General features: G+C 39.8%; 1 protein-coding gene across 1 annotated transcript in view; it reads left to right on the top strand.

Annotated features, from left to right (window-relative positions):
* SHROOM2 (shroom family member 2) overlaps positions 1–27,219 on the top strand; it is a 127,082-nt gene that overhangs the window by 90,438 nt on the left and 9,425 nt on the right. Inside the window, exons 5-8 of the mRNA XM_086768172.1 lie at positions 951–1,054; positions 18,105–18,863; positions 22,605–23,156; positions 24,084–24,264. Of these exons, the coding sequence (XP_086624298.1) occupies positions 951–1,054; positions 18,105–18,863; positions 22,605–23,156; positions 24,084–24,264 (1,596 nt within the window). The remainder of the gene's footprint in view (positions 1–950; positions 1,055–18,104; positions 18,864–22,604; positions 23,157–24,083; positions 24,265–27,219) is intronic.

Here is a 27,219-nt window from a genome sequence, read left to right as displayed (position 1 = left end):
GAGAATAGGTCAAAAAGAAACAAAATATATTGATCTCCGAAAGTTGTGGACTCTCTTTCTTTAAGTTTTTTGTGTCTTTAAGTTTTGCAAAAGTTATTTTTCAAGTCTACATGCAGACTTAACTATGCGGATAATTTACTAGGGTAGAGATTACAAGCACTGGAAATACTCACCTGGAAGTTATTTTGGAAATTAAATTAACTAAATTATTAAACAATTGCCTACCCAGCAGAAAAATCATCATATAATCTATTCCATGTATGCATTTCTGGTTTATTAGTCAATGCCTTTAAGCTCACTATAGGTCTCCTGGGGCAAAAAGCAGACACCTGTTTAGGCACCTGGAAAATATGGTGATAAGTCCGTTGAAGGTGCTTGCAACAGACTGAAGTAAATAAAGATGTTGTTTCGCATATATGATTCAGATTATTCCAGTGCTAATGCACAATTAAATTTCCTGTAGGTTCAGTGTTTGTAATGCAAAGCTACGCTTTGGGTGTGGTTGTTTGAAGATAGTGAGATAATAAAATTCTGGAACAGCGATGTTGTGTATTTTACTGAGGAACTAAAGTACGCGCTCAGGGATTCAAAAGCTGGTGTGTACTTGCCTCTTCTAAAATGTGAGCGAGTCTTCTGTAACTTCTTCGCTGCATTTTTTTTTGTCTTTGCCAAATGGAAGTTGCGAAGGTTTATAGGAATTTTAAGCTCTTCTGAAGATCAGCAAAGCAGAGCAGTAACTCGAGCGCAGTCAGGTCGGTAGCGCTGTGCAAGAGGTCACATAGCATACTGTACCACTTAAAACCAAACAAGCATAAGGCGTGCTATGCTGTTGACTTCATGTATATTCAAACAGAGCAAACCCACAAATAAGAGGTTCCATAATCATAGATTTTTCAGGAGTCTGAAACATGATGACTTGGTTTCTTACTTACGCTGTAAACCACTTTTAGGAAGTCTCAGTTGAAGTAAGGAGGCAAGCAGAGGATTTAAAGGAAGATGGAGAGCGTATTTTCTCTAAAGTTAACAATTTGGATGAAAGGAACTGCTCTGCAAGGTAAGTATTTCTTAATTTCTGACTTTAAGAGATTTCTTATGACAACTCAGATCTGATCTTTTCGTGATCCAAACTGGAAGTTTTGCTATATGATGATTTTGGAGTTTTCGCAGTGCCTTTTCCGTTGTTCCTCTCCTTCTCCCCACATACTTCAGCATGCATGATAGAATTAATGTTGGGACCAAAATTTCTGGAGACTCTAGGGTGAGCTTGAAGAAATTGTCAGCTGTTGAATGTATTACAGTTTGTTTGGAGCCAGATGATTCTTATATGTGTGCGTGAAATTATTCAGATATTTTTCTTATTTATCAGTTACAGTTTTTTTGGGGGAGGGAGGGAGGGAATGCTTGAGGTTTCCCCAAAAGAGTTTTCCAGTATTATTCATGGCAAAGATTGTATGCTGCTGGAACACGATAGTGCTGTAAATTGGACTTTTCTCTCCTTGTGCCTTTACAGAATGCAGTACGTGAACAAAAGCCACGAAAAGTTGTTTTCCCTTTTATCAGCTCCACTTCTCTGTTAATTCGTGTTTCAATTAAACTGTACAATATTTTCAGACCCTTTTCAGATGCATGACTGTATGTGCAACGCAGCTAAAATCCTTAAACGTCTGGCGTGCAGGGGGGTGCCCTCCTCCTGGACCGCAGTTTGCCAGAGCTGTTGTAATGTAAGCAGTGATTTCAGCGATTGCTGATGCTGCGGCTGCTTAAGTGGCGTGTGGCAGCTGAGCTGAGATTATGCACACACACTGCTATGGTTAGATCTGATAGCTCCGGTTTTTGTGACAGAAGAAAAATGTGTATAGGAAAAATAATTTCTACGGGCTTTCCTCAATTCTGTAAGCGGTATTAATCTCTCACGGGAACAGGAAATTATGAACTGTAGCAAACATACTCTAGTCATGATCGTAAAAGCTTGTAAAGAATTCGTATTTATTTGTGGTTTTATACAGTTGTATTTTGCTTTGCGTATGGCCCAGCTGAAGAGACCATCTGCTATTTTTCTAATTCTTTCTAGCCCTTTGTACTTACCGTAGCGATTTCAAAATGAATAGCCCGTGAGGGTGTGAATGTGCGCACGCGTGTGGAGGGGAGAGTGGGCTGGAGGGAAGGGAAGGAGGGGAGGGAGAGGGGGAGGCAGCAGCAAAATCAGCCAGGAGCAGACGTGCTTCTGTAGGCAGGCAGCATCTCTGGACAAGTAAAATGACTTCCATCCACCAGTGCTGAACCCTAGGCACAAAAGCATGTGAATAATACTCCTACGCCAGCATTTTAGCAGTGTTTGTGCAGCACAATTCTTGCTTTATAATCACGGAATCCATGAAAATCACATGATGGGGCACCAGCTGCAATAACTTTGTGTTTTGTTTTGGTTTGTTTTTAAGCTGAAATCTATTTTGACATACTATTTCAGATGCAGTCTTTGACCATTTCACCACATTACAGGAGGTTTTGTAAAATGGTCTCTTTTGCAGCCTTTCCCTCAGCACTTGTGCTAGGCAAACGGCTTATGTGACTTCCATATTAAAAAATGTAAATAAACAAAATATCTCATTTGGACATTTAGTTCCTGTGTTTTGAGCTACCACTGCATGATGATGAATGGCTGTTCTGCGGGAAATAATATGTATTTTCATGTACTCTTCTTTTAACAAGGCTTCCTGTGCTCCAAAGGAGCTGGACTCATCATGACATGAATTGATTTTATGGTTTTTGAGCTGCCCTAAAGGCATTTAGTTTCCTGCTTTTAACAGCTAGCAATCTGCAAATGGCTAGCAAATCTATCTAATATATTATAGATAAATAGATATATTCTAGAACATGAATATTAACCAAACCTAAGATCTTCCTTGTGGTCATATTTATTATTTTCTATGGAAATTTGAGTTTGGATTATATTGCTGATTGCCCTTATTTTGTGCTACTGACGCTTGTGTGCCACAGTTGCCTTTGTGCTGCTGAAGCCAGCGTGACTGCGCTGGGCACAGGAGCAGCCCTGCAGCGTTTGTGCGAGTTCGATGTGCAGGGACCCAAGCTGAGAGCCAGCTGTGGAGTCCACAGGTGCGTTCCCTGGGTTAGAGACTGTGCAAGGCTACAGGGTGCCTCTGGCCTGCCTCCCCTCCAGTTGTTTCGAAAAAAAAAAAAAAAAAAAAAGAATACTTTGGCTTTAAAATAAACTTTGAATGCTTACTGTTACAGCTTCCCAGATTGTTCTCAGGAGAAATATGACTCTTTGTAATGCACTGAATTTAGAATGGAAAAGGGTTGGAGTATTTTAACAGCAAATGGTTAAAAACCAAAAAAAAAGTGCTTGATAAGCAATTTTTTTCTCCGAGACTTGTTACTGCTGGTTCATTTTGCTATTTTTCTTTTCTTTTGGTGCTCTTTTTTTAGCACACAATTGGAAAACCTAAATTGACATTACTTCTGAAAGTTGTTTTTTTTTTTTTAAAGTTGATGAAGTTAGTTGGTGAACTCCTTTCATCTTTGGGCTGTTTTTTTCCCCTCTGAGATTACTGAGTGCTTCGAATGAATTCAGGTTGTTTCATCTCACTTTTTAGAAAAGCCACATGTTCTTCTGAATCGCAGGATTTGATAGCTTGGAGTATTATTTTTATAGGAGGAGAAAGCAGTGGTCCATAGTAGTCACTATCATCTCTCATGCAAGAACCAAGCCACTCTTGTCATCAACTCACGGACATGCAAACACTCATCTGATGTGAGCCGAGTATTTTTATACTGAGGCTTGACGCAATTCTAAATGTGTTTTTAACTTTAGGACTGCTCTAAGGGTGTTCTGTGAGTCTGATCTGTAAAACAAAAGTTGATGCTTTTTTGTTTTTAATGATGCTGTTCTTTCTATTTCAAATTATTTACAAAAGCTTAGCTTTTTACAGATGTTTACAGGTCTCTTCTTTCTGTGTTTGTCGAATGACATATGCTGATTATATAATTAACTCCCTATAGATGTCTCCACAATTTCTAAACCAACATAGCCCTTCGAAAGGGTTAAGATGGAAATGTGTGCTCTGGCCTCTGGTCTGTGGCTTCCTGCAGGATGACACGGCACACACAAAAGTCAATCTGCATCAAAAGAGTAGTGCTTTATGATCCGATTATTAAGATTGCCATCTACTAGCTATGTTCACAGCCATTGCTCTTATTTACTTTCTAAGAATGTTTGACTTGTGTCTGCGTTAATTTGCTTCTGCAATCTCTATGAAAATTACATAATTTCAAAAAGTGAGAAAGAATTGATGAGATCACAAGTTGCAAAAAAATCTTTCAACATTTAATAGGTGTCAAGTAAAAGAGCGTGCGCATGTCAAGTATGGGACTGCAGCATGACTCAACTCTAACTAAACACTATAAGACATTTCTTTTAGACCTTTCATGCCTTACTACTTACTCGGCTCTTGAAGACAGAGGAACAGCCTTTACCATACAAAATGACAGTAAAAGTCATTCTTGATGCCTAAGTTGACCAAAATGCCCAGGTTTAATATTCTAACCAGCTGTTACAGTGTTTTCACCTTCCTCCCTTTTCCTCCTAAGGAAGAAATGCTGTAATCTTGCACAACTGCTTCCTTACAAATCAGTGAAAAATTACTTCAGCAAACATTTCCTGCGTGTATTAACAAGCGTCACTCTTTTATGGTGCAAAAGAGGTCTAAGTTCTCTGTTCTACACTTCACCTACAGCTGTTGTAATTTTTCACGTAAATTCTTCTAAAGGAAAGAAGTATTTATATCAGTTTGCTAAGTACAGAATGACCTAACAAGTAGTGTTTTGTAGGAAGGAAATTACAAAATATGCGTGATTAATTTTTTATCTGATGTGCTGTGTACTAACAATTTCTACATTCATTTTATTCAAGAGCTAATAAAGTGAAGCGTCCTATTTTTTTTAATCAGTTTAAGTATAATAAGGGCTGTTACAAAGGTTTAAGTGCTCTTTTTTTGAGAGACATTGATTATTCAGTTAAAGGGAGGAAAAAAAATGCTTTTCATGCAGCCAGAACATACCAGTTTGGTTGAAGAAATGCTTCAAATATCTGAATTCCTAACAAGAATGAATTTACATGTGAGAATGCCTTCTTGCATGAAGTTAAAAATAAAATATAAATTGCAGTTTTCCCTTTGTTGTGTGCAGCTACTTGTCATCATCTTGAGCAAGTGCAGGAGAGCCAGTGTGCATCCTCACAGGCTCTTAGACATTAACAAAGACTTTAAGAACATGAGCTGCTGAAGCCCTTTCCGTTTGCATTAGCATTTCTTTATTAAGGCATCTGTCAGACCACTTTTTTTGCCAGTGATGTCATTGTATGTATCCCATGGATTAATGGATGATGCACTACAGTCTTGGGCTGTTTCAAAGTTATATTTTGTCTGAAACTGGCAAAACGCATCTGCGACTCCTCCCATGCACATCACAACAAAGGAGAGAGTCCAGCAAGTATTAGAAGTCCTCTGCCACCTTTCATCTTCCTTAGATTTCTGTAAATAGTTGTTAGTACAAGTTTTGTTGCCGTGAACTGCTGTGTCTTTCCAGTGTACTGGTGTATGTGACTGACTAATAGCAGCTAAACAAGTATCATGCTTTGGGGCAGTGTAACCTTGAATCACTGATACATGAAGGAAGCTGATGGAAGTTGATTCTTAAGAACAGTCATGCTGGGGCAGGCCAAAGGTCTACCTGAGCAGGTTCCCTTTCTCTGAACAGAAGCAGGTGCTCTGAGGAAACAAAAACACGAGCCATGCTGCTATGTATCCTTGCCCAGCCTCTGCTGATCTACAGGTAAGAGGTGCGATCCTAAGTATTTCTGGTTAACAGCCCTTGAATTTTTCTTTCAGAAGTTTTCTGACTAGTTTTGGATCCACATTGACTTTTAAAATCCATAGCTTTTTGTGCTGACGTGTTGTGAGAAAAAGCACCTTTTCTGTGAGGAGTTGGTAGGGTGTCTCCTCTGTGAAAGCTGTTGGGTGGCCTTGCCCGTCCTTATTTTCTTCTGGGACTTTCCACATTCCCATATGTTCCTGCAACAACATTAGGGTGCATTGTGAAATCATAAAGTAACATAATGTTTCCTATCTTGACTTTTTTCTTTTCTTTTTTTTTTTTTTTTCTTTCTGCTTTGGAGTGCAGAGATGATATGTGCATAGAACGGTCTGTGAAATCCAGGTTTTCCTTCCTGCAAAGCAGTAATTTCAGTTACACATCATTGTATATGTTGCTAAGGTATAGGGAAAGCTATTCTGTGGGTTACTTTGCATTTATTAAATCTGAATTTCATCTGTTGTTTTATGGCACATTCCCTCAATGGCTTGTGTCTTTATTGCTCAGAATAATTTTCTCACAGCAGCCACTGTTTCCATCTTCTTTTTCACCGCTTTTGTAAATAATCTAGATCCAACCACTTCTGGTAATCATGAGATGATGTAAATGAGGACTTTGTCCCAAGGCAGTTGAATTTTTAAGAGCCTCTGGTGAGGATAATTTTTTTTTTTTTTTGAGTCTTCTAAAAATCCAAAGTCTCTGTCATCCAGATGTTTTCCACATGTGTCCACTCTTTCTAAGAATAGTGATGCATTGCAATGTCTTTTCTGCACGAGCCTAAGTGATTCTGTCATTTTAACACACTAGTTAGTGCTGAATCTCTTAATATAATTTCTACCTGTTTGCCTAATTTAGATGTTAAGTTGATGGTTCTGAAGTTCTCCAGATTCATAATGAATACTTTTTTTTTTTTTTTTCACTCTTGCTCTCTTTCTCTCATTTTGCTCTCTTCAACACCCTCACACCTTCCCTTCCCAAACATTGCATGTGTCACTTTGCTCACGTAGTTGCCCAGGTGTCAGAGGAATGGCCAGTTGTGCATCACAGCTGATATTTCAGCAATTTCCTATGGGACTCTCAGGGATTATCCTATAGTCCAGTTAACTCATGACTACCCACTTAATGGTGGACAACATCTGAGAATGATTCCCACACAGGCTGTTGTTTGCTCATGGAGGTGTGAAGGGGAGTCCGTGCCAGTTTTCTGCTGTGACCTTATTTTCTTCGTATTCTTACTGCTGTACTTGTGGCCCTATAATCTGTCTGGCAGATACCTGTGTTTGAAAAAGTGGATTTTTTTTTCCCCTTTTTTTTTGTTCTAACACCTTTACACATTTGTACCTCAGCCTTTTTTTCTTTCTTTCTTTCTTTTTTTTTTTCTTTCTTTCTTTATACCTTATTGTGTTTATACATTTGTTTTGCTAGAATAGTTCTGGATTTTCCTAATTTGGGTAAGACTTCAATTCTCTAGTGGATGTCCTTTTAATTACTGTTTCATCCAACCTTCAGAAGGGACAGAGAGAGGGGAGGGAAAAGGGTGGTCTTCTGGATTTTTGGTAGATGTTATACATTTTCTCTGAGTTTTATATATTGTATCTTCTGTGACACGTTATCTCTTAGCATTATACCATATGGCTTGTCCTTTTAAAAATATTCCTCTCATGTATGTAAATGCCCTTTTCAAAATTAAATACCACAGTGTGGATTCTTGATCTTCCAAGAATGATTAATCTAAATACATATGGCCACTGGCACAGGGTAGCTCTTCAAGTAGCAAAGTTTTGAACCAGATTCTTCTCATACTTCAGGATCAAGGCAGGAGTTGCATGATAAATTATCCTACTTGTAGTCTTTTTTTCTTCCTCCTGTTGTCCATTTTAAAACTTTCAGACTGCTTGAGCTGAGAGATGCATGGTTCTTCAGGAGCATCCCAAATGCATTATTTTGGGATCTAGGATTGGTTGTGACTAAATACCTTGCAGGCTTGTCCCATTGCCTTCCCATTCCTCACTCTCCTAATGGTGCTCAGTCCAGGGCTGCCAGGTGCCCATCCTGCAGGTCGGTGTGATGCTCTGCTTTGGTCCCCAGCAGCTGCTGAACCTCATTAAATGGGTGCTGGGCTGTCTCCAAAGCCTGCGCTTGGTTTACAGTACGCTACAGTAATGTAGCCTTGTTTCTCCCCCATCCAAGTTGCTCATTCCTCACACCCTTGAAAGTGTGGCTTCTCCCTCTGCCTTTGTTAGGTGAATTTTGAATGCTTGTTTCTAAACTTGAGAGTAGCTACCCCACCTCCCATATCCCCTTTTTTCTACTTACAGCTTCTCGTTACTGAGTGAAGTTCCTCTCACTTAATTGCTGCTGGCACATCTGTTCTCCACTGTGCATGCAGTGACAGCTTAGGGGTGTGCGAGGCCACCGTGGTCTGATGAAGGGAAGTGTCAGAGGGTAGCTTCTCCTTATGGAAAGTTTCCTCCCCTGCCCCCAAAGGTAAGTGTTGCCAAGTGTGAGAAGCTGGGAGAAGTCCTAGATGTGATTCTGAAGGTACTGAAATTGGGGGTTGATGAGAGAAATGGCATGCAAAAAAAAGTTTGTGGAGAGAGAAACAGAGATAATTATTTAAGTATTAGTGCGGTTTTGTGTTCTGGTTTAGTTTCACTGCTTTTCCTGGAAAGAGGATTACAATGAGAACTATCTAAAGACTATGTTTTTGTTGTGTTGCTTGAAATCCAACTATCTTCTTGTGGCTATTTTAATGATAACAGTTGAGTAGGGAGATTAGAGATAATGTAAGATATAATCTCTAGTGGTTATACGCATAAAAGCAGCATATACTGATGAATTGTAGATTTTATTTTCCCCTAAGTTACTTGATGAAAAGCATCTTTGGAAATAGGTGACTGATTTGTCTCGTCAGTGCAGCAATTCATATGTTTCTAATGTATGGAGTGGCTTTACGGTGTTCTGGTACTAAAAGCTAGCCTGTGAAATGTTCACCTTCTGCTATAAGCCCTTAGGCAACATGGATTGTGATTTGCTGTCATGCAGGAGACTGTTTATGCCAGTAAATTTGAGTGAAGTTTTGTGCTAAAAAGTAACATAACAGCTATAACTGCCATTATTTTTGCATGGGCCAACCAGACTTGCTACAGTCTGTTAACCAGTTGTGTTGTATTATGTAAACAGATGAGTTTTCTTGAAGTCATTCTCTCTCTATCTTGAAATCAAATAGACAGCTTTGGGAGATAGAAAAATTTTAGGGGAGGGGATTAACTGGATATGAGTGCTACATCATAATATCTAACCACTGTATGTGGTTTTACATGCAGTTTAAATAACATTTTTCTCTTAAAATGGTCATTTTAAAATCCTCTTTTAATACATCTTAAAGCTTTACCCACAATTGCTCTATTACATCTTTAATGTGTTCTTGTAGAAAAATTGAAAGGAGCTTGAGCTTTGCTCTGATGAAGGCCACGATGCCTTTGGTTTCTAAAGATGGAGCGTGGGGGTGGTAATTTGCTCATGCAGCATGAAAGCATTTAGTTCTTTCCCTGCAGAATCTCCTGCAAGAGAGAGCGCCTGTACACACAACACACGCAAAAAAATTCAAGCTGGAGGGCTCTTGATGAAGACTCTCCTCTAAAATTAAAGACTTGGTTATCTGAACGTTGTTTAGAAGGGAGCCTAGTAATACACTGACCTTTTAAAATAGTTTTAAATATTTAAAACCTGTAGAACTGTTGTTGCTGAAATACAGATCTTGATTTTCACAAATGAAAGGAAAAACCCTTAAAAAATTAAAGGCCTTTTAAAATCTTTTTATTTTTTTTAATAACCAAATCCTGGGGGTGGGGGTGGGGGAAGGGAAAAGCTTTGAAGTCTCTGAGATCTTTTCCCTGGGGTCAGAAGTTTCTGATGATGTAACGTACAATACAGACCAAGCCTTCACTTATCAAGGTTAAAGTTGACGGAGCTTGTATGAACTTGTCAATCATAGGAAGCAGGCAAAAACAAGCCAGCTGTTGTGAGGCATGGCTTTGAAAATCCTCTGTGTTACAGTAAATGAGACGCAGAGGTTGAAGCAGATTCAGTTCTGCGAGGCTTTCAAAGTGGCTGGCACGTTTGTAAGGATGCAAAGCTCACATATCCAGTGAATATGGGTGAACAGCTGTAAATCCTGGTAAGATTGTCTCGTCTTTAGTATTACAGCGTGAGAGAAACAGCTAGAGGTGCACGGTTTAATTACCTTTTTCTGTCAGTTCTGAAGGGAAATTTGCAGTATTAATTCATACAGTATTTCTTTTGTTCTCCAGGTCTCTGAGTACAGGCTGTGTCTTCTGTCCCTATCAGCAGAAGCAACAGTAGCAAATTAGGAACGATGCAATGCTTGGTACAGAATTTTATTTTGCTTAGCGTAATCAACCGCTCTGTTCACTGATGGGTTGGGAGAATAGGGGGAAAACGTGAGTTAATTCCAGCTAAGATGCTTTGTGTGCATGTGCTCGCACACGCGCGCCGTTTTTAGCAGCTTTTGTTTTCACAGTTGGCATCATACACACTGGAATTAGAAGGCAGTGCCTTTCAAAAATATTTGTTTTCTGGACTGAGGGCTGCAGTGCCGTTGTTGTGGCTCGGGGTGCCAGGCTCAGGGTTCCTCTCGGCTAGGGGTGGCGCGAGAGCTTTTCATCTTGTTATTTTCCTGGCAAGCCTGTGACTGTGAGCGCAGGCTTGCACGAAGACCTTTTCCACAGCAGCAGGAGATACTAGCTGGGAGTGTAAGAGAATTGGATGTGACTATTGGAAGCAAGCGGTGAGTGTGGCTCTGAGTGAAAAGATGACTATTGAAATGTGTGCATGTGCATGCTAATTAATTTAAATAACTGGTTTAGGATTTTTTTTTTTTTTTCCTTTTGAGATGAGCTACGTGTTCATTTTGGTGCCTGCCTGAGAAACCCAGGTGACCTAGCTATTATTCACAAAGTGTTTCATTTTATAGCTTCTGTTTAGTTACTGAATTTTTTTTCAGCTGCAAGCAGCTGTTTTCAGTAGTAATAGCAACCAGAAAATAGCAACAGCATATCAAGAAAAAAAAAAGTCTAGATGTAAAAAAAAAAAAATAAAATAAATAAAGTGGCAACTGGAATGTAGGCATTTGCTTTTGTGTTTTTTTTTTTTTTAATAAATTGACAAAACAATCATTTTTCTTTCAGCTTTTTTAACATGACTGTGATTTCCTTATTAGCAATGTTGGAAAGTATTGTCTTTTGTCTCTGCAGTGGTTGCCATTTGTGTAATATGATGGCTCTTGTACTGTTGGGATATTCTGATTATTTAATTCAGTGTGTAAGTACAGAACGTATTAACTAGTTGACTTAAGTGAGCAGAAGTCATTTTAATTCCATGTAGGCAATCCCCTGTGTGCTAGGACAGGCGTGCAGTAGATAAAGCAAGTAAGAATACAGCCATAAAAATAATTTTTTTATCATTGATTTTTGATGTGCAGCAGAATGGAGGAGGGGCTTTCATTTTCTGAACTAAGGAAAGAAAAACATCCCTCCCTCTGCTCTTTCCCACAGGATTCTTCCCATCTGCATAAAGGCCCCTATGCTGTTATAAGAAATTTGATTATAATCAGATTTGGTTTTTTACTGTGGGCCTATGCATTGTGTTGTTACCTATGACTGACTGGGCTACGTTTCATCCATCAACATACCTTCACTTATCTACTGCAGAATTAGAGTCTCTGTTAAATTTATTTCTGATTTTCATGGGGAGAGAGGTAATATTTTTTGAAAGAGAGAGACTGTGAGATGAAGACCTATTGCTGTGCATGTTGCCATGCAGGCAGGACAGGAGAGAAATTCTGTGGGGATCAATGGACTGGCAAGCAGAGTCTTTTCTCATATTTCATTCTGCGATAAAGCCAGGTGATAATGCAAGGGTTGTTAAGCTAGAGTGACATTTTGCTTTATCACATTGGATGCAACAACTAAGCTGTATTTAGTGTGACTGACTGAACAGATAGCTGCCATCAAGGTGCAGATAATGTTAACAGGCATTCAGAGACCGAATTGGAAAACCAAGACTCGCATCATGATAAATGGATTGTAGTGTAACAGTGATGTGCCATCGAGTATACTTCATGAAATACCTTGCTGGTTTTGTACCTTCAGTTGTCTCCTGAAGTATATCAGGGCATCTCTCTCTTTTATTTTCTTTGAGAGAGTGCATTCTCTCATCATTCAGCATTCATTATTCTTTTCATCTTAACACATGCTTCAGTTTTAAGACAGTTTGCTTCAGTAGTGCTTCTGGGATGCTAGTTGCCATCATCTGTCTCTTCAGACCAAGGCAGTGAAGAGCCCCACTTCTTTGTAGTCCCTTACGTGCTCTGCCTGTTCCTGTAACGACCGTTATGGTACAGCCATCATGGTGATTAAATGATCTGTTTTCTAGAGGGTCCTCTATCCTATGCGTTTGTCTTTAAAAATTTCAAGTTTTGTAGTTCAATTGCTCATTTGGCATCTTTGGAATATGCTTCATGTGTCATTAAATGGTGTATAGTGCATGATGTCCTGACTCACTAGTGATGGCAGATGTGGTGCTCATCAGAAAAAAATGGACCACTGGTAATGTAATTCCCTTTGTACTGGATGTCCAAATTGTGGTGTTCTGGTGTCAATGTCTTCTTGGCATTCAAATAGTGAAACCAATTTGAGGGTTTCAAAACCTTTGGAGTCCTGGAGCCTCTGAAAGAAAAAGCATGTGGGACTCGGGTGAGGATTTGGATACCTAATAGAGGTAAGATGTCTGTGCGTGAGTGCAGTGCTGGCTCAAATTATAATCCGCAGAGATCTTGGGCTTGATTCAGTTGGCTAAACACAGGTGTGTAGGTGAGACCTGAGGCAGACCAGCATATCCCACTTGGCTTCCAGCTGCCACCTCGTAGGGGAACTGATGCCTTTGAATATTTAAAGTTTCTGAAATAGTATAAAACACCTATGTTTGGGTAACTAAATTAATCCCCTAGTCCATGAAACCAATCTGTGATTTGCTTGTAGAGACTACTTTTGGATGAGCTGAATCTATTAGATTGCATTGACCGTATTAGTACGAAGTAAAAGGTGGTAATGGACCTCAAACTTTTTTCCTAAATTTTGAACAATCATACCCTGTGCATCCTGTTCCAACTTCATAGCATCCTGTTGTGTTCTCAAGCAGAACTTGTACTGGATAGAAGAAACTACTTTTTATTCACGGACTGTTGCAGAAGTGCTTTTAGATCCCACTGTGCCAAGTGCCAGGCAAATACACAATGAAAACATAATTTCAGCACATAAAGTACACAGCTGAAAAAGTAGCATATCAGCAAGGGCTCTGCCTATAAACAGGGTTTTGGCATGAGCAAAGACCGTGTTTCACAATTGCTTTAAGCCGCATAATTATCTGCTTTGAGCCAGGTCAGTTCCTTGATCCAATTTTGTGTGAGGCTGTACAATTCCTACTGCTATTACAATGGAGAGAGCGGGAAGACAAAATCAGAGTGGACTAAGCAGCAGTCTGCCTCTTTTGGTAAAATACATGCATTTAGGTGACTTTAAAGGAACTACAAGACTTTGGCCTTGATTATGAGGGAGTTATTGTTATTGTAGGGTGAGGACTCTTACGGAGGAGTCTTACTCAGGTATGAAGGCCTTTTTCCAGTGTAGCTTGTCGTGTTTGAGAAGGAATTTAAGCTAAATCAGAAACAGCCACTCCATTTGCTCTCTTTTGACCATAAGTTAGTGCAGGACATGTTGTTGCTTACATAACCGTGCTTATGTTTTATGGTGAAAATTTTGCGCAGAGGTCAGGTCTTTAACAAACGATGCATTTTTCAGATGTTGGCTAATGCATTTTTGCAAAGCTTATCTAGTCTGATATTTTAAAGTTGGAGTGTCTTGTGGCACTGTTTGGCTTGGCCTGAGGAGTTCTCAAGAAACTGTAAATCAGGCAGATAAAAATCAGACACATTGAGCTGACAGAAGTTACTTTATTTTATTGAGTTATGACGTTCAGTCAGATCATTCTGCTTCTGTCCAGATTTAGCCAAATCCTGATTATGGGGCAAATGAAGGAAGTGGTTTGGGGTTGTTCTATATGGCAACCAAAAACGTTATCCTTCTGATAGGCATCTATAAATAACAATTCATTTTGGTAATTGCTCATTGACTCCACTGGCAGGCTCATATTAACACACACACACACGTGCATGTGTGTATGTGTATATGTGTCTCTCCATGGTTTAACTTACCTGTAAGAGCTTCCACTACCATTACCTGTCTCTGGTTTGTTAGAATAGCCTGTTATGTTCTTGCTGGGGGACTGGAGTGTCTGGACTGGAGAGGAGGCTTGGTTGTTTGCCCCAGCTTTATGGTTATTTGGCCTTTGCATTTCAGTCGTGAGCACGTACACCGCAAGCTAATAGAGCCAGAAGGAAATCGAGAGATGTACTTGTCCATCTGGGCAGAAAATCCTTAGTGCTGTTATGGAGGTAGGCATTTCCACTCCTGTGGTGGTAAGCGGTGGTGTGGTGTTTGGTGGCTATGGCCTTTACGTGGAACATGGAAGCCACAGGGCAGAGCTCCTGCCGAGCTCCGCTGGACGAGTGCGCAGCCTCTCGTCTCTCTACACAGACCTCCTCTGAGAAAGCCGAGCCCTCTTCTAAATGGGAGCTTCTCAAAAATGTGGAGAACTGGTTTTTGTAATGAAGCAATTCCTTCTTTTCATTTAGAAGTGTATTTTTGGCTTCTGCCTCCCACCATTTAGATATGAAGGCTCCTACACCTACATACCAAAAGCAGGTACAGTAGAAAAGGCTCATGTTAGTCTCTGGTACTAGACTCACACTTACTGAATACCACTGTGTATCTAACAGCATAAATCTGTTGATTACACTTCCGTTGCAGTTCAGGTTAAGTGAGTGGTGCAAGTCGTCTGACAGTCAACGCTGTAATGTCATCACATGCCAGGGATGGGGAACGTGGTGTGAGCTTTCCTGAATCTGTTGCATCAGGAAGGCTCTTGCATTTGGATAGTTGTGGCATTGTATCACAGGGACAGGGTTGGGGGACATTTGACTTTGAAGATAACTTAAATGTTTAACATTTTTTATATTGACTGGTTTGTTATCTAGAATGATAGCGGTAATTAAGTCAATTGTCATGTTTTCAGATGACTGTTCTGTCTCTCTCACTTTGTGATGTTTGGTTATAAGTGATGGGTTCCTTTCAGTGGTACGTGATCCTTGCATAATCCTATGGGCCTTGTTTCCAAAACAACTGTACTCTGGGCATATCATTACGTGAAGCACCAACAGATTTAAAGTAGCATAGTGGGCTTCTTGGTATTGATGATAATGTAACACCTTCACAGGTTCTTGCCACTGTGTTCTCCTGGGGCTTGAAGCTTGCTTTCTTTTCCTCCTTTCTGAACAGTAAGCTCAAATCTCTCCAAAATAATGTGATAAGCATGTTTTGCATGAGGACCCACTGAATGCAAACTAGCCTCAGTGTTGAATGTAGCCACCTTCCCTCAGACCCATTTTCTGTGGCACTGCAAAATGTTTGATTCATTTTGTGGAAACTGTATGAAGGCACGTGTGTAATCTCTGAATTTGATCTCCACGTTTGCAAACACATCATCTCTCCAATTTTCCTGTGCTGTGATTCCTTATTTCCTTTTACTCTATTTTGGAAGGTGACAGGACTACCAAAGCATTAATTGCTTCTGAGCTAGGGTAATATTAAACAAATTTGGTTGCATGCTCTGGATATGTAAATGTGTGAGATCGTTGGTATACTCTGTCCTGTTTGCTTCCATCAGCACACCCACTCCTAATGTGCATGCAAAGTTCCACGTATACTTTGCAAACTGGCTGAGGTTGTGCATGTAATTTCTGGTTTTGCGACATTTTGTGCCGTGTCCTGGATTCTTCCATGCACCGAAGTGCAGCTGTTACACTGTCTTATGTTGTGGCTTGTGTACGTGAAGATGAGTAGAGAGCCCTGAAGAATTTTTTTTTTTTTTGCACAGGTTAACTAGGAGAAAATTGTGCTCTACATGGGTTATCTAGACAATGAAAAACACTGATTTAAACACAGTATTTCATACTCAGGGCCTGTGGTCTACATTTGGTAAATATTTCCATTAAAATTAGAGGAACTATTTAGAGGTCCGGTTCTGCTTACGTTGAACTTACTGGGGAAAACCATCTGATTCTAGAGATGGCATGTAACCAAATCTGAATAGCATTGGTCTTTCTGGCCTTATATCATTTACTTAACAAAACTGTCCTTCGTCAAGTGTTAAAATAGGAGTCAGTAAATACTGTTTTGTGAACAGAATTGAATCTGAATTTGTCAGACAACTTGAAGTTGTCTGAACCAGCTACCCTTAAGAGCGATATGAAGGGATCTGAGTTTAAACAATATTCAACTCCTCATTCATGTTAAATTGAAAATTTACCCATTAAAATTGAATTTTAAAATGTAACTCGAGAGAGAGAGATTGCGTATGTGACTTCAGGAATTAAATAGTGAAAAAGACAACTCTCTTGGAAGTACAATGCTATTGTATTACTGACATGCAAAAATGAGTGTGAAGTAAAATTATTAAAAATCACATGTATCAGGCAGTTTAATTATAATGTCCAGATTTTTTTAGAATTTTTTTCCGTAAGAGCTAAAACATCACAGATCCAAGGACTAAAAAATAATCATTTTTCATGTAATTTGATTGTACAGTTGTGAAAATAGAACTCACATTTAATCAAATGTCTTCCCACAATACTTAATTTTAGAGATTTGTTTTAGTATCATTAAAATAGTAATGCAGTGTGTAATTGCTCCATTTTTTTTCTTCTTGAATTTGTAACGGACTTCACCTACTACTTATTTTATGTACTTTTATCTCAAATTTTGTTTTTGTACACACTAATGTTAAGCACCTATAGACTTATTCTCAAAACTGGTACAGTAAGGTTAATAACCTGTTTATGTTGAAAATACAAGTTAACCTTACTTTACAAACAGGCTGACAAAGGTGTCTCTTTCATAGGCACCTCAAAAGAAAGCTTGGGCAGTGCATGTCTACAGGGTTCCTATTTCAAAGGACAGAGATGGTAGCACAAACGATATTAGCAGCTCTCTGAAGCCTTTTACTTCTCTGTTGCAGCTTCTTTTCTAAGCTCACAGTGTCTCTTGAGCCTTTTTTAAGCAGAGAGCAAACTGTCTCCTCTTGGGGCTCCAGAGATTATACTTTTTTTTTTTTTTTCTGCCTTCTGTTTCTTTCCTAGTTTGTCTTTATCTGGTGAACGCAAATGAACTACATCTTGTAGCAAAACGCAAGCCTGGAGCTGCGAAAGCCTGTTGTTTCCTGGCTAGAGAAACAGAGTGTGTAAAATTGGAATAAACCGAAAAATATTTCTAAGATAAGGCCTCTTTGGCCATTGTTTGTCATTTGGGCTGACAGGGCAAAAGACGTTCAAGTTTAAAATAAGCTTGACTGGAAAACACTATCCTTTCTAAATTTCCTTTTCTGACTTTTTTTCAGATGTTCATTTTCCCTTTCCAGTTTTTTAGCTTTGGCAAACATTTTTTTTTCACTCATTTCATTTTTCACCAGTTATGCAAAAATTCGACTTCCAGATTCATAATTCAAGTTTGTGGTATTCAGTTCACATTTTAAATGACACTGAAGTATTAATTTTACACGTAGAGAAGAAACTTGTTTTCCACACTTTGTTACTGACTCTGAAGCAAGAACAGAATTACATTTTAGTATTGGAATTCCCCTTCTCAAGACAGTTTTATTTTCTACCAACATTTGCATGTTTGGCTGTGCCACATACATCAGCGCTGGAGGTGTGCTATACACTTAACTACACCGTGCACACTGCAGCTCCTTGGGTTACCCAAAGATTGTGTCACATCCTGTGGTGCTCCGTACCCTAATTTAGCCTGACATTATGCTTTGACTCATCACGTTAGATTAGGTACACTGTGTGTGCCCATACATGAGAGGGTGTTTTTGTGCCATACAGTTACCATAGATTGGAGAAGTTGGTGTTAAATGTTGGATGTGATCTCGATGTTCAAGCTTCCTGGATCGGTGCGGTTGCCTCGTGCTGAAGGAAATAAATCAGCAGCACGCTAACAATGTGTTCTTATCTCTAGGCAAGCTGACACAGGGGCCCTGAAGCAAAACCCACAGGAGAAGAGGGATCAGCTGGAGCAGAATTTAGGCCACAAGTGGAAGGCATCTGTCAGACCTTTGCACGTGCAAGAGCCTACGGTTCTGCCTCACGAGAGCCGGGGGAGGTCTGGGACATTGCCTAGTGATTACCGATACTCTCAGGAAAACGTGAATGAGAAGAGCAAGGATCGTAGCCTGCCTATTCTCCTCTGCTCTGAGCCCCAGACCTTGAATGAGAACCACTCTTGTCTGTCCCAGGGCAAAGGAGAGGAAAACCATAGGGTAGAGCCGACGCTGCTAAACAAGAAGCGTGGACCTGCTCCTCAGAGGCCACCACCACCTAAAAGAGATAAATACAGGAGACCAGATAATTCTGCGCCGTCGCTTGGCACCTCTTCTGAATCTCTGCTGGTAGCACCCAGCCGACCCTTTCCGTCCTTGTCCCCCAGCTCCGCTGAAGTATTTGCCAGTCGCTCCTCTCTCTGTCAGAGTCCTGCAGCTTTCAATGGAAAACTGAAGAGTGCTAATCCACAGCAACTCCAGCAGGCATTGTCCACGGAGAATGTTTGTCAGCACTTAGAAGGAAAAACGCACCTTAAGTCTGAGTCTGTATTATCTTCCAAGTATCGGTATCTTCAGAAACCTGGCATGGAGACATCAAGGTCCCCTTCTCCTCAGTTTGCACCACAGAAGCTCACTGATAAACCTCCTGTGTCCATACAGGATGAGAACCCAGCCAGGTACTAGATGTTATTCCTTTACTATTTTATTAACACTTTTTGCCCAGTTAGACCTTATTAATGTTTGACTGTTCATTTTCTTTACTAAAAGCACATCCTTTGGATTCGTTAAGTATGAGCCACCACAGCGTGTCCTAAAGAGACCTAAGACTTGTGTGAAATTCCAATTGGTACCATTAAAGTCCTTCAGTTGGTCTGTGGTTTCTTTTGGTTGACTGATGCTGCTAAGGTGTTACAGCTAGTCATTAGTAGAAAATGAAAAGGATAGATTCAAATGGATTTTCCACTCTAAGTTAGAGTGAAATCAGAAGATTCCCTGTTGTCATTTCCCCCACCTGAGTCTGTATATGAATATGAATCAGTGTAGGAACAAAGCACATGTGAGAAGGGAAGCTGTATCCTTTGTGAGAACATATGTTTTGAAAGCGCACACGGTAAGGTAGGCTGCCATATCATGACTGTTTTCATGTTGCTTTTACAATGAAATACGGCACGCCAGATACTCTGCGGAGGGGTCTGCAGCAGTGTTTGCGTTGAGATGGGCTGAAGGTTCAGCAGGAGAACATCAGTCTTTTCGCAGGCCAGATAAACTCAGAATTAGACAAACTGACTGAAATTAATTGATTGCTGTGTCTGTCATATGCTGCTAACATCATTAAAGTTTATTCTCCCACAAGATAACAAACTTCCAGGAAGCTCAGGAATCTCAATTTTCATAAATCCTTCAGCACTATTAATTCATGGTTAAAGAATGAAAACAAAACCTCCAAGCTGAATCAATGCAGAGGTTGCTTCTCTGAGCAAAAGTAGTTGGAATAGCTTTTCTCTACTGCAGTGTGAATGGCTGAATAGTCCCAATCATGCTGTTTTCCAGTGTGCCGTATGACATCGAAAACATTAATCACTTTTTTTCTAAACATGCCTTGAGATGTTTTCCCTCTCGTAACCAGAGGGAAAAAATGTTTCATCCTGCAGTGTTTTTAACATGAAGTAAGAGTACAGTTTACTATGAAAAGTGCAACATGTCATGTGAACCCTAGCATCTATGTGCAAAAGTAGATGACAATAATGACTTCCTTAATGTATTGCTTTGACTTCCGTCATGTATTGCTTTATGAATAGATACTAAGGGTGCATGGAAAGCTAATTGTATTTGTCCTTCCTTCTTACTAAGCTTTCATGTTGAAATTAGCACTGAGGTGTGCCTAATTATATGCCCATATCTGAATGATAATACACTTACCCTGCAAATCTTTTGTTAATATTTAAAATTCTTAAACCCAGTCAGCTCTTGTTTGTGCACAGTTTATTGTCCTCAGTTAATAATTACATTACTCAAAAAAACCAGGTATGGCAAAAAAGGAAAGACATGCAGGCAATACCTCTGAATCTTCTATATGGTATTTACTGTATGGTATTTATTTCATATGAGTAAAATATGTCAAGTAGGTTTACCTTAATATGCAATTAATTAGATTTGGCTTTTTACTTATGTTGGCTCCTTGCATATGAGCTCTTGAACATGCCAGTTTGCATGCTGTGGGCAGCTAATGGTTGATGATGTCAGCATGTAGCTGTTTACTCCTCTTTAAGAAAGGTGTCTTCTTTATCAACAGGATAAACCGAATGAGTGTGTAGGGTTTCCTGCAGTATCTTTTCCCCACAAAGTGTGGGGAAATACTGGTGGTGTGCAGAACCCAGCTATTTCCAAAGACAACTGTTTAGCAATAATAAAGATGAAAAGAGTGCATCAGTAGATGTGCTTCAATAGATTTCCAGTAAACATACACACAGGTCGAGGAGTGACTGTGCTCATGGTTGGAGTAAAGCTTCGTAATGGCGGCAAGCAAAGTTGCTGCAAGTCAGAATTTCATGCCACAGTTCCACAAATAGAAAACCTTCAGATATCAGGAGGATAGTGACTGTGGAAACACAATTTCTGAATCACCTGGTGTTGAACTATCTTTGGAAATCAGTTGACTTGATGATGCCTTAAGTATCTGAAAAATCTTTTACTAGAATGAGAGGAATGTACTCAGAGTCTCAAAACAGATGCAAGGCATTTTAGGTAAAGGGTTGCAGTTAGCTCACTTCTCTTCCAGTTGCCTTACACGCACTTTTTTGCACGCATCTTTTATTTCCCCTAAATTAAAAAAAAAAAAAAATGTTCCTCTTCACACTCTGGTGGAATCCAGAAGGTGTGGGCTTTATTTAAAAACAAACAAAAGAAAGGATTGGGGGCAGTGGCAGGCCTCTGCCCAGCTCCGCTCCAGCCCACATCTGCAGGCAGGGAGCTGGGGCTGAGCGGCAGACGTAGGAGTGAGCTCTTTAAAATGCCAGTCTCCTTGAATGAAAACACCCCAGCCAGATGGGAATGGCTTTTCAGCACAGGTTGGAAAACCTGCCCCAAAAGTTGAATCAGTATGCCAAAACATGTCCACAGAGCGCTTGAGGAAAGTAAATGCCTATTGGGAGGCTGCACATTCATTCGGAAGCAAATATACCTTTAAAATATAAGATAAAACTTCTGAAAAATGTGAAGTCAAACAGATTTTGCTATTCCCTATGAAATGAAAGTGCAGCACAATAAAGTTTAAGTTTATTTTTGAGGAAAGTGACACACCCACACTTAGAGGAAAAGAGCCATAGTATGTCTTGCGCACTTACGTGAAAGGCGGCAAGCAGCCCAGCCAGATGAAACCAGATATTTTAGCTAGTAGGCAATGTTCCTTTACTTGCTGTTGAGCTTCCAAACCCACATTATGACAATAATTATAAACTTTCTGCAAACTCAAAACCACCAAACTTGCCTTCAGTTTCTTATATGGTTTACATACAGTACAGATGTTTCAGTAAAGTTATTTAACATGTTATTGTCCAATTAAAAAAAAAATCTGTTAGCCTCCTTCTTAAATAGCTTGCCTTACTGAATGTCCAAGGTGACCCTTTGTGCTATGCAGTATAGAATTTTTGCTATAAGCTTCCCTTAAAAGGAGTATCCAGAATTGTGTGTTATTCTCTTCAGTGGCTGGTTTTTCTCCATTAAGTAGAAAACTAGGACACTATGGTGGGATCTGTTTATTAAACTTCTGTATCTTGTGTGAAATTTTAAAAATACAGATTGTTTTTAAAAAAATCATATAATTAAGTTTTGAATTATTTCCAAGTTTTCCATGTGTAATTGTTTGTTATTCCTGTATCTGAGCAAAGACCTAGCCTGCAGGATGCTTCCATCTGGTCTGTTGTCTCTTCCTTTGGAAGAGCTGGGAATTGATATGAGGGCATCACAAACTCCCCAGGCAGCTAAGACACTTGTCAGGCCAAAAGCTGAGACCACTGTTGGATCTGTGTGAGGCAGTGAGGTTGAACTCAAGCTGTGTTTTCCTCTGTATGTGTGGCAGCAAAGAGGTAAAAGGCAGTCCAGCAGCACTGTCTCAAATCTGGGACCTGGCTGCTGAGATTGGACTCTCCTGTTCATGGAAACAAACAGAAATCCCGTACTGTGAGTATTGTGCAAGGCTGATCTTAGGATTACTTACAAATTAACTAATACTATTTAAAATGTGTGGGCAGAAAAGAAAACATGTAGATTTAGGGTTTGAGATATGGTGCAAGGAGTATTCCATTGCCTAGATCTCTTATCTACTTTTTTTCATATTTGGACTTCCCCTCTGATTTGCAGATAAGCATTGAGATTTAAAGTTCTTCCATTTCTGAAGATGAATTTTCTTTATTTTCCAGAATTGAAAGGGTTATAGACAACAATACTACAGTGAAAATGGTTCCCATCAAGATAGTTCATTCTGAGAGCAACGCAGAGAAGGAGAGTCGGCAAAGTCTTGTCAGTACTATGGAGCCTCCTGCTTTACCCAGTGGTTTGGAAAAGGACCAAATTAAAACACTCAGCACTTCTGAGCAGTCCTATTCACGATTCTGTGCTTACACCAGACAAGGTATTGAGCCCGAGCCAGAAGCCAGAACAAAACCAGCTGATCCTCAACCAGCTGAAGAACCTGGGAGCAACCTGAAGGACAGCAGTGCTGCCACGCCAGCAGTCAGCTATGTAAAGGCCAAAGAGAAGACCTTTGAAGACTGGAAGTCAGAGGAACTGGCCAGAGAGATTGTGGGAAGAGATAAATCTCTAGCAGACATACTAGATCCTAACGTGAAAATAAAAACAACAATGGATCTGATGGTTGGAATATTCCCAAAAGATGAACATCTCCTAGAAGAAGCTCAGCAGCGCAGGAAGCTCCTGCCAAAAGTTCCTTCTCCAAAAAATTCAGAGGAGAAGTGAGTATTACTTTCTGTAGGCCAGTGGTTCCTTGTAAGCTGCTGTCCAAAGTGTGTCTGTTTTCCTAGGGGACGGAAGGTGAGGATCTTCCTGCTGTTGAGGTTTGGGGCTTTTCTAAGACTTTTCCATTAGAACAGCAGTCAGGCATAATACTTCTAATACCATTAATGACAGAAAAAGAACAGTGTTGTATGATATGAAAAGGTTCCCAAGACCTGGTTGAAAACTATTTCTGTGAGAACTTACGGAATAATTAACTTTTCCCATTTCATAGTGATTAGATATTTCACCAAGATCATCTAGTCTAGTAACTGGATAGAGAAGGAACAATATTTTAGCCTTTTTTAATATGATGAAAATTTATGAAGACAACATGAAGTGAGCAGGAGCCATTTCCTAGAAGTGAATGAGAGCAAACTAAGAAAAGATCTAAATGCCATTAAATTTTATCCATGTTGATGTTCTGTGGGTCCTTTGATTCTTGAGATGAGTTATCAAATTAACTTGTAGCCTTCTGGAAGTTCACGTGTAATTCCATAATCAAAAAGATAAATGCTAATGTTGTAGTATCCCACATTTGGCACTCTGAAAGAATACTCTCTATGACACTGAGGTCTTTGCACTACTTAATAAAACATAACTTTACATTTTGTTTCCAGATGGGATATCTTGGATCCATTTCACTCATTGTAACAGGTGAAAAGTCTTCTGCACTACTTCAGTTTTAGCTTTTGATGGCCATGTGCTCAGTTCACACAAATTTACTTCACAACCACTGTTTATTTGTCCTGTTTCCACAGGTAATGGAAATGGCTTTCTGTTGAGCCTTCTGCTTTATTGGTAAAACACTGGCTCTAAAAGATTCTCCTTTCTTTTCAGTGATTAGTGTGTCAAGGCAGTTAATGAAAGTTTTGACTTTTTACCAGGAAAGAGGAGCAGAGCGCACCGTCTGCCATCTCCCTGACAACCAATTCTACTTACTACAGCACATCTGCACCGAAAGCAGAGCTGCTGATTAAAATGAAGGATATGCAGGAGCAGCAGCAACAGCAGCAGAGCGAGGATGATTCTGAAGACGAGCTGGATCACGACTTGTCGGAAAAGAAGGTAAAAGACATTTCTAAAAGTGTAATGAGAGGCTTTTGGTTGCGTGCATTTCATTAACTGTGAATTTGCTAGGTAAATAGCCCTAAATAAAAGGCCTTCTATGTGTACAGGATCACTTGGAAAATCAGCCTGTTGTTTGTTTGGTTTGGTTTTGTTTTGTTTTTTTTTTTTATTTAAGTGCCCAACTTCATATTAGGTGGTTTTTGCAGCTTGATACATGTTTTGGCAGGTCCCAAGGGGAGAAGTTTTGGGGGGGTTATTTTCAATACTGTTTTCCATTTGAGATTTTAGTGTATTTCTCTCACTTGCTATATACGAAGAAACAGTATTGTTTATGTATCCCACTGTAACTGATGGTGGTTTTAGTTGCTCCATATTTTTAAATTTAGGTGCAGGATTTGGGTTTGTCATGAGAGAGGGAAAAAACACACACACACACCCACTCACTCATTTGTTTGTTTGTTTTCATGAGCAACACACCACTCTGCCCTCTATTTCTCCTGCCTCCCAAATTAACAACACTAGTGGTGGGAGATAGCTAATCAGCTTGGTGGGTTCAGTGGAAGTTACTCATAACCAGGGAGGAAGTCTTCTCCGCTCTTTTTCATCCCCATTCTTTAGTGGTTTATTTCTGATCTAAGGTCAACATAATCCCCTAGGTATTAAAATGATGATATAATGCCATTCCTGTGGTTTGAGAAAGTATTGTCCTATGTTAAAATCATCATGCTCATCTCATTAGTGAATTGTCACAAAGTATTTTAATCATAGTTCCCAGTACAGATAAGCTGGAGGAAATGGTCTGTTTGATCAATTAAAGTGATGTAGTTGAACTCTGTTTACCTAAGCTAGTAACGCAACGGTGTGCAAATCTCTTCTGTTGAAGTCAGCTCTCTCCTTAATAATCCTTGGTAATCCAGTCCGAAAGAAATATCTTGTAATTAAATATTAGGAATATGTTTAGGAGCTAAGAACGAGAGATTCTTTAGGAGATTTCCGCTTTTGGTTCAGTGTGGGAGTGGATGCCACTGTATTTGAGCGGGCTGCAGTGTTTTCTGTTACCATTCTGTTTATTTTTTCCCTCCCTCAGCCTTCCCTCCCTCCCTCTGCCCCCACTGCATTGCACAGTTCAATACGGCGTGCACTGACTGCCGGGGGCTCGGCATGGCCGCAGCGGGAGAGCTGCCCTTACCCTCTTGCCAGAGAGCCACTGAATCCAACAGCTGCACTACTTAGACAAATGAAGGATTTCACTGCATTTCAAATAATTTGGTTTTATCTGGTGCAACGCATGACAGTCACGGTCATCGTTTTTGCTAGAATTAGTTTTCTTCTCATTAAGTATGGAGTGTATGTGTGGGGGAGGTGTTAAAATTAAACCTTTCTTGTTTGCCTGAAACCTAAATACTAAAACTTTTATAAGCGAAAGTGCCATTTATTTGTGTTGGTGTCTGTTAACAGGAAAATCATGTTCACGCTTTGCGTATGCCTCCCTCCATCCCCCCAGCTCCACTATACACCACTAATCGTGTGAGATAGGAAGTATTTTGTGAAGAGCTTTTAGCAGAGTTTCCCCATCATCTTCTCTGAATATACGAAGTGTCATAGCCCTGCACACATTGCTGCGTACTTCTCTTCCTGCTCCTCCACGTGCGGTAGGATGCGAGCACTCAGTTCAGTGGGCTTTCATCTTGGATCTTGTCAGAAAATGTATAAAACTTGTGGTAAGTGGGTCAAGGCCTCTTTATAAAACAGCCATTATATATCATTCGGCCTGGCTTCACATATTTGGCAGCAGTTGAACAAGGGATCATTAAGGACCTGAACACTTTAATAGCACACTTTACGACTTAAATTATTTTAGAGGAGGCATACGCCCAGAACCTGTCCTTTGATTCCTAAAAATTGGTCAGTTCTGTTATGAGATATCTTAATTGCAGGCCACTGTGGAATGATTGTAGTATTTGCCATTCTCTGCTCTGCAAACCAGAAATGTGTGGTGTGGTTTTTTTGTTTGGTTGGTTGGGTTTTTTTTTTGTTTTTGCTTGTTTGTTTGTTTTTACTTTTGAAATAAGTATAAGAATTTCATAGAGAGTCATTATTTTTTTTTTTTAATTTGAGGTGATCCTTGTATTCTCAGCTAGCAGAAATATGTGTGTCTCGTACTGAATTTAATGTACTTTTACCACAATTATAAAATACTGAACAGATGTTGAAGACACTACAGGAGTGGTTTCTGTAGTAAGGAAAATCCACATGTGGCTGAGTAGGAAGTGTGCCCTTTGCCTTTAGGAAAGCTTCAGCAGCTCCTGGAGAGTGTAAAAATAATTGAAGAATACCACATTTCTTCTGCTTTCAGGCCTGAACTTCATGTGAAATGGGGTTGTGAGCTGAGAGCAATTTACATAAAGCATGCCAAGCAGTAAACCACCTGAGCAGCACTCTGCTGAGCTACTTTTTGTGTTGCTAGTCAGATCAGCAAGAATTACTGGAAAAAGATGAGATTTTATTGTTTTCTTGTTTACTGGTACAGAATTCACCACTATAAATTATTCATCTGCCTATTTCAAGATGCAGATTGGAGTTCTTCTAGCTCAGTAGATACTGAACGTAATACAGGTTTTCTGCTGCTTAGCAAAAGCATGCAGTGAGCTCACAGTTGCTGCATCCAAGGGCTGCTTCACCTGGCTAGGAAGCAATCAGTGATCATAATTCAATTCTTAATAGATAGGACAGTCTTAAAGAAGGGTTAGTACTGATGGCCTTCTCACCTGCAACAGCGGTTGTTTGGAGGCTAGCTTCACCTGGCTTGGGGACATCTAAATAGGCTGCTTCTGGGAAAATGGCTTTTTTGTTGTTTTTTTTTTTTTAAAGAAAGAAACTTTATGAGAGCGCTGATCTGGATTGTCAGACCAGAATGGTAAATGTTGAGCACTCATATGGCTTTTTTTTTTT

Source organism: Chlamydotis macqueenii, chromosome 1 (genome assembly GCF_036417535.1).
Source record: "Chlamydotis macqueenii isolate bChlMac1 chromosome 1, bChlMac1.mat, whole genome shotgun sequence".
Taxonomy (NCBI): Eukaryota; Metazoa; Chordata; class Aves; order Otidiformes; family Otididae; genus Chlamydotis; species Chlamydotis macqueenii.
This window is presented reverse-complemented; position numbering and strand designations above follow the sequence as displayed.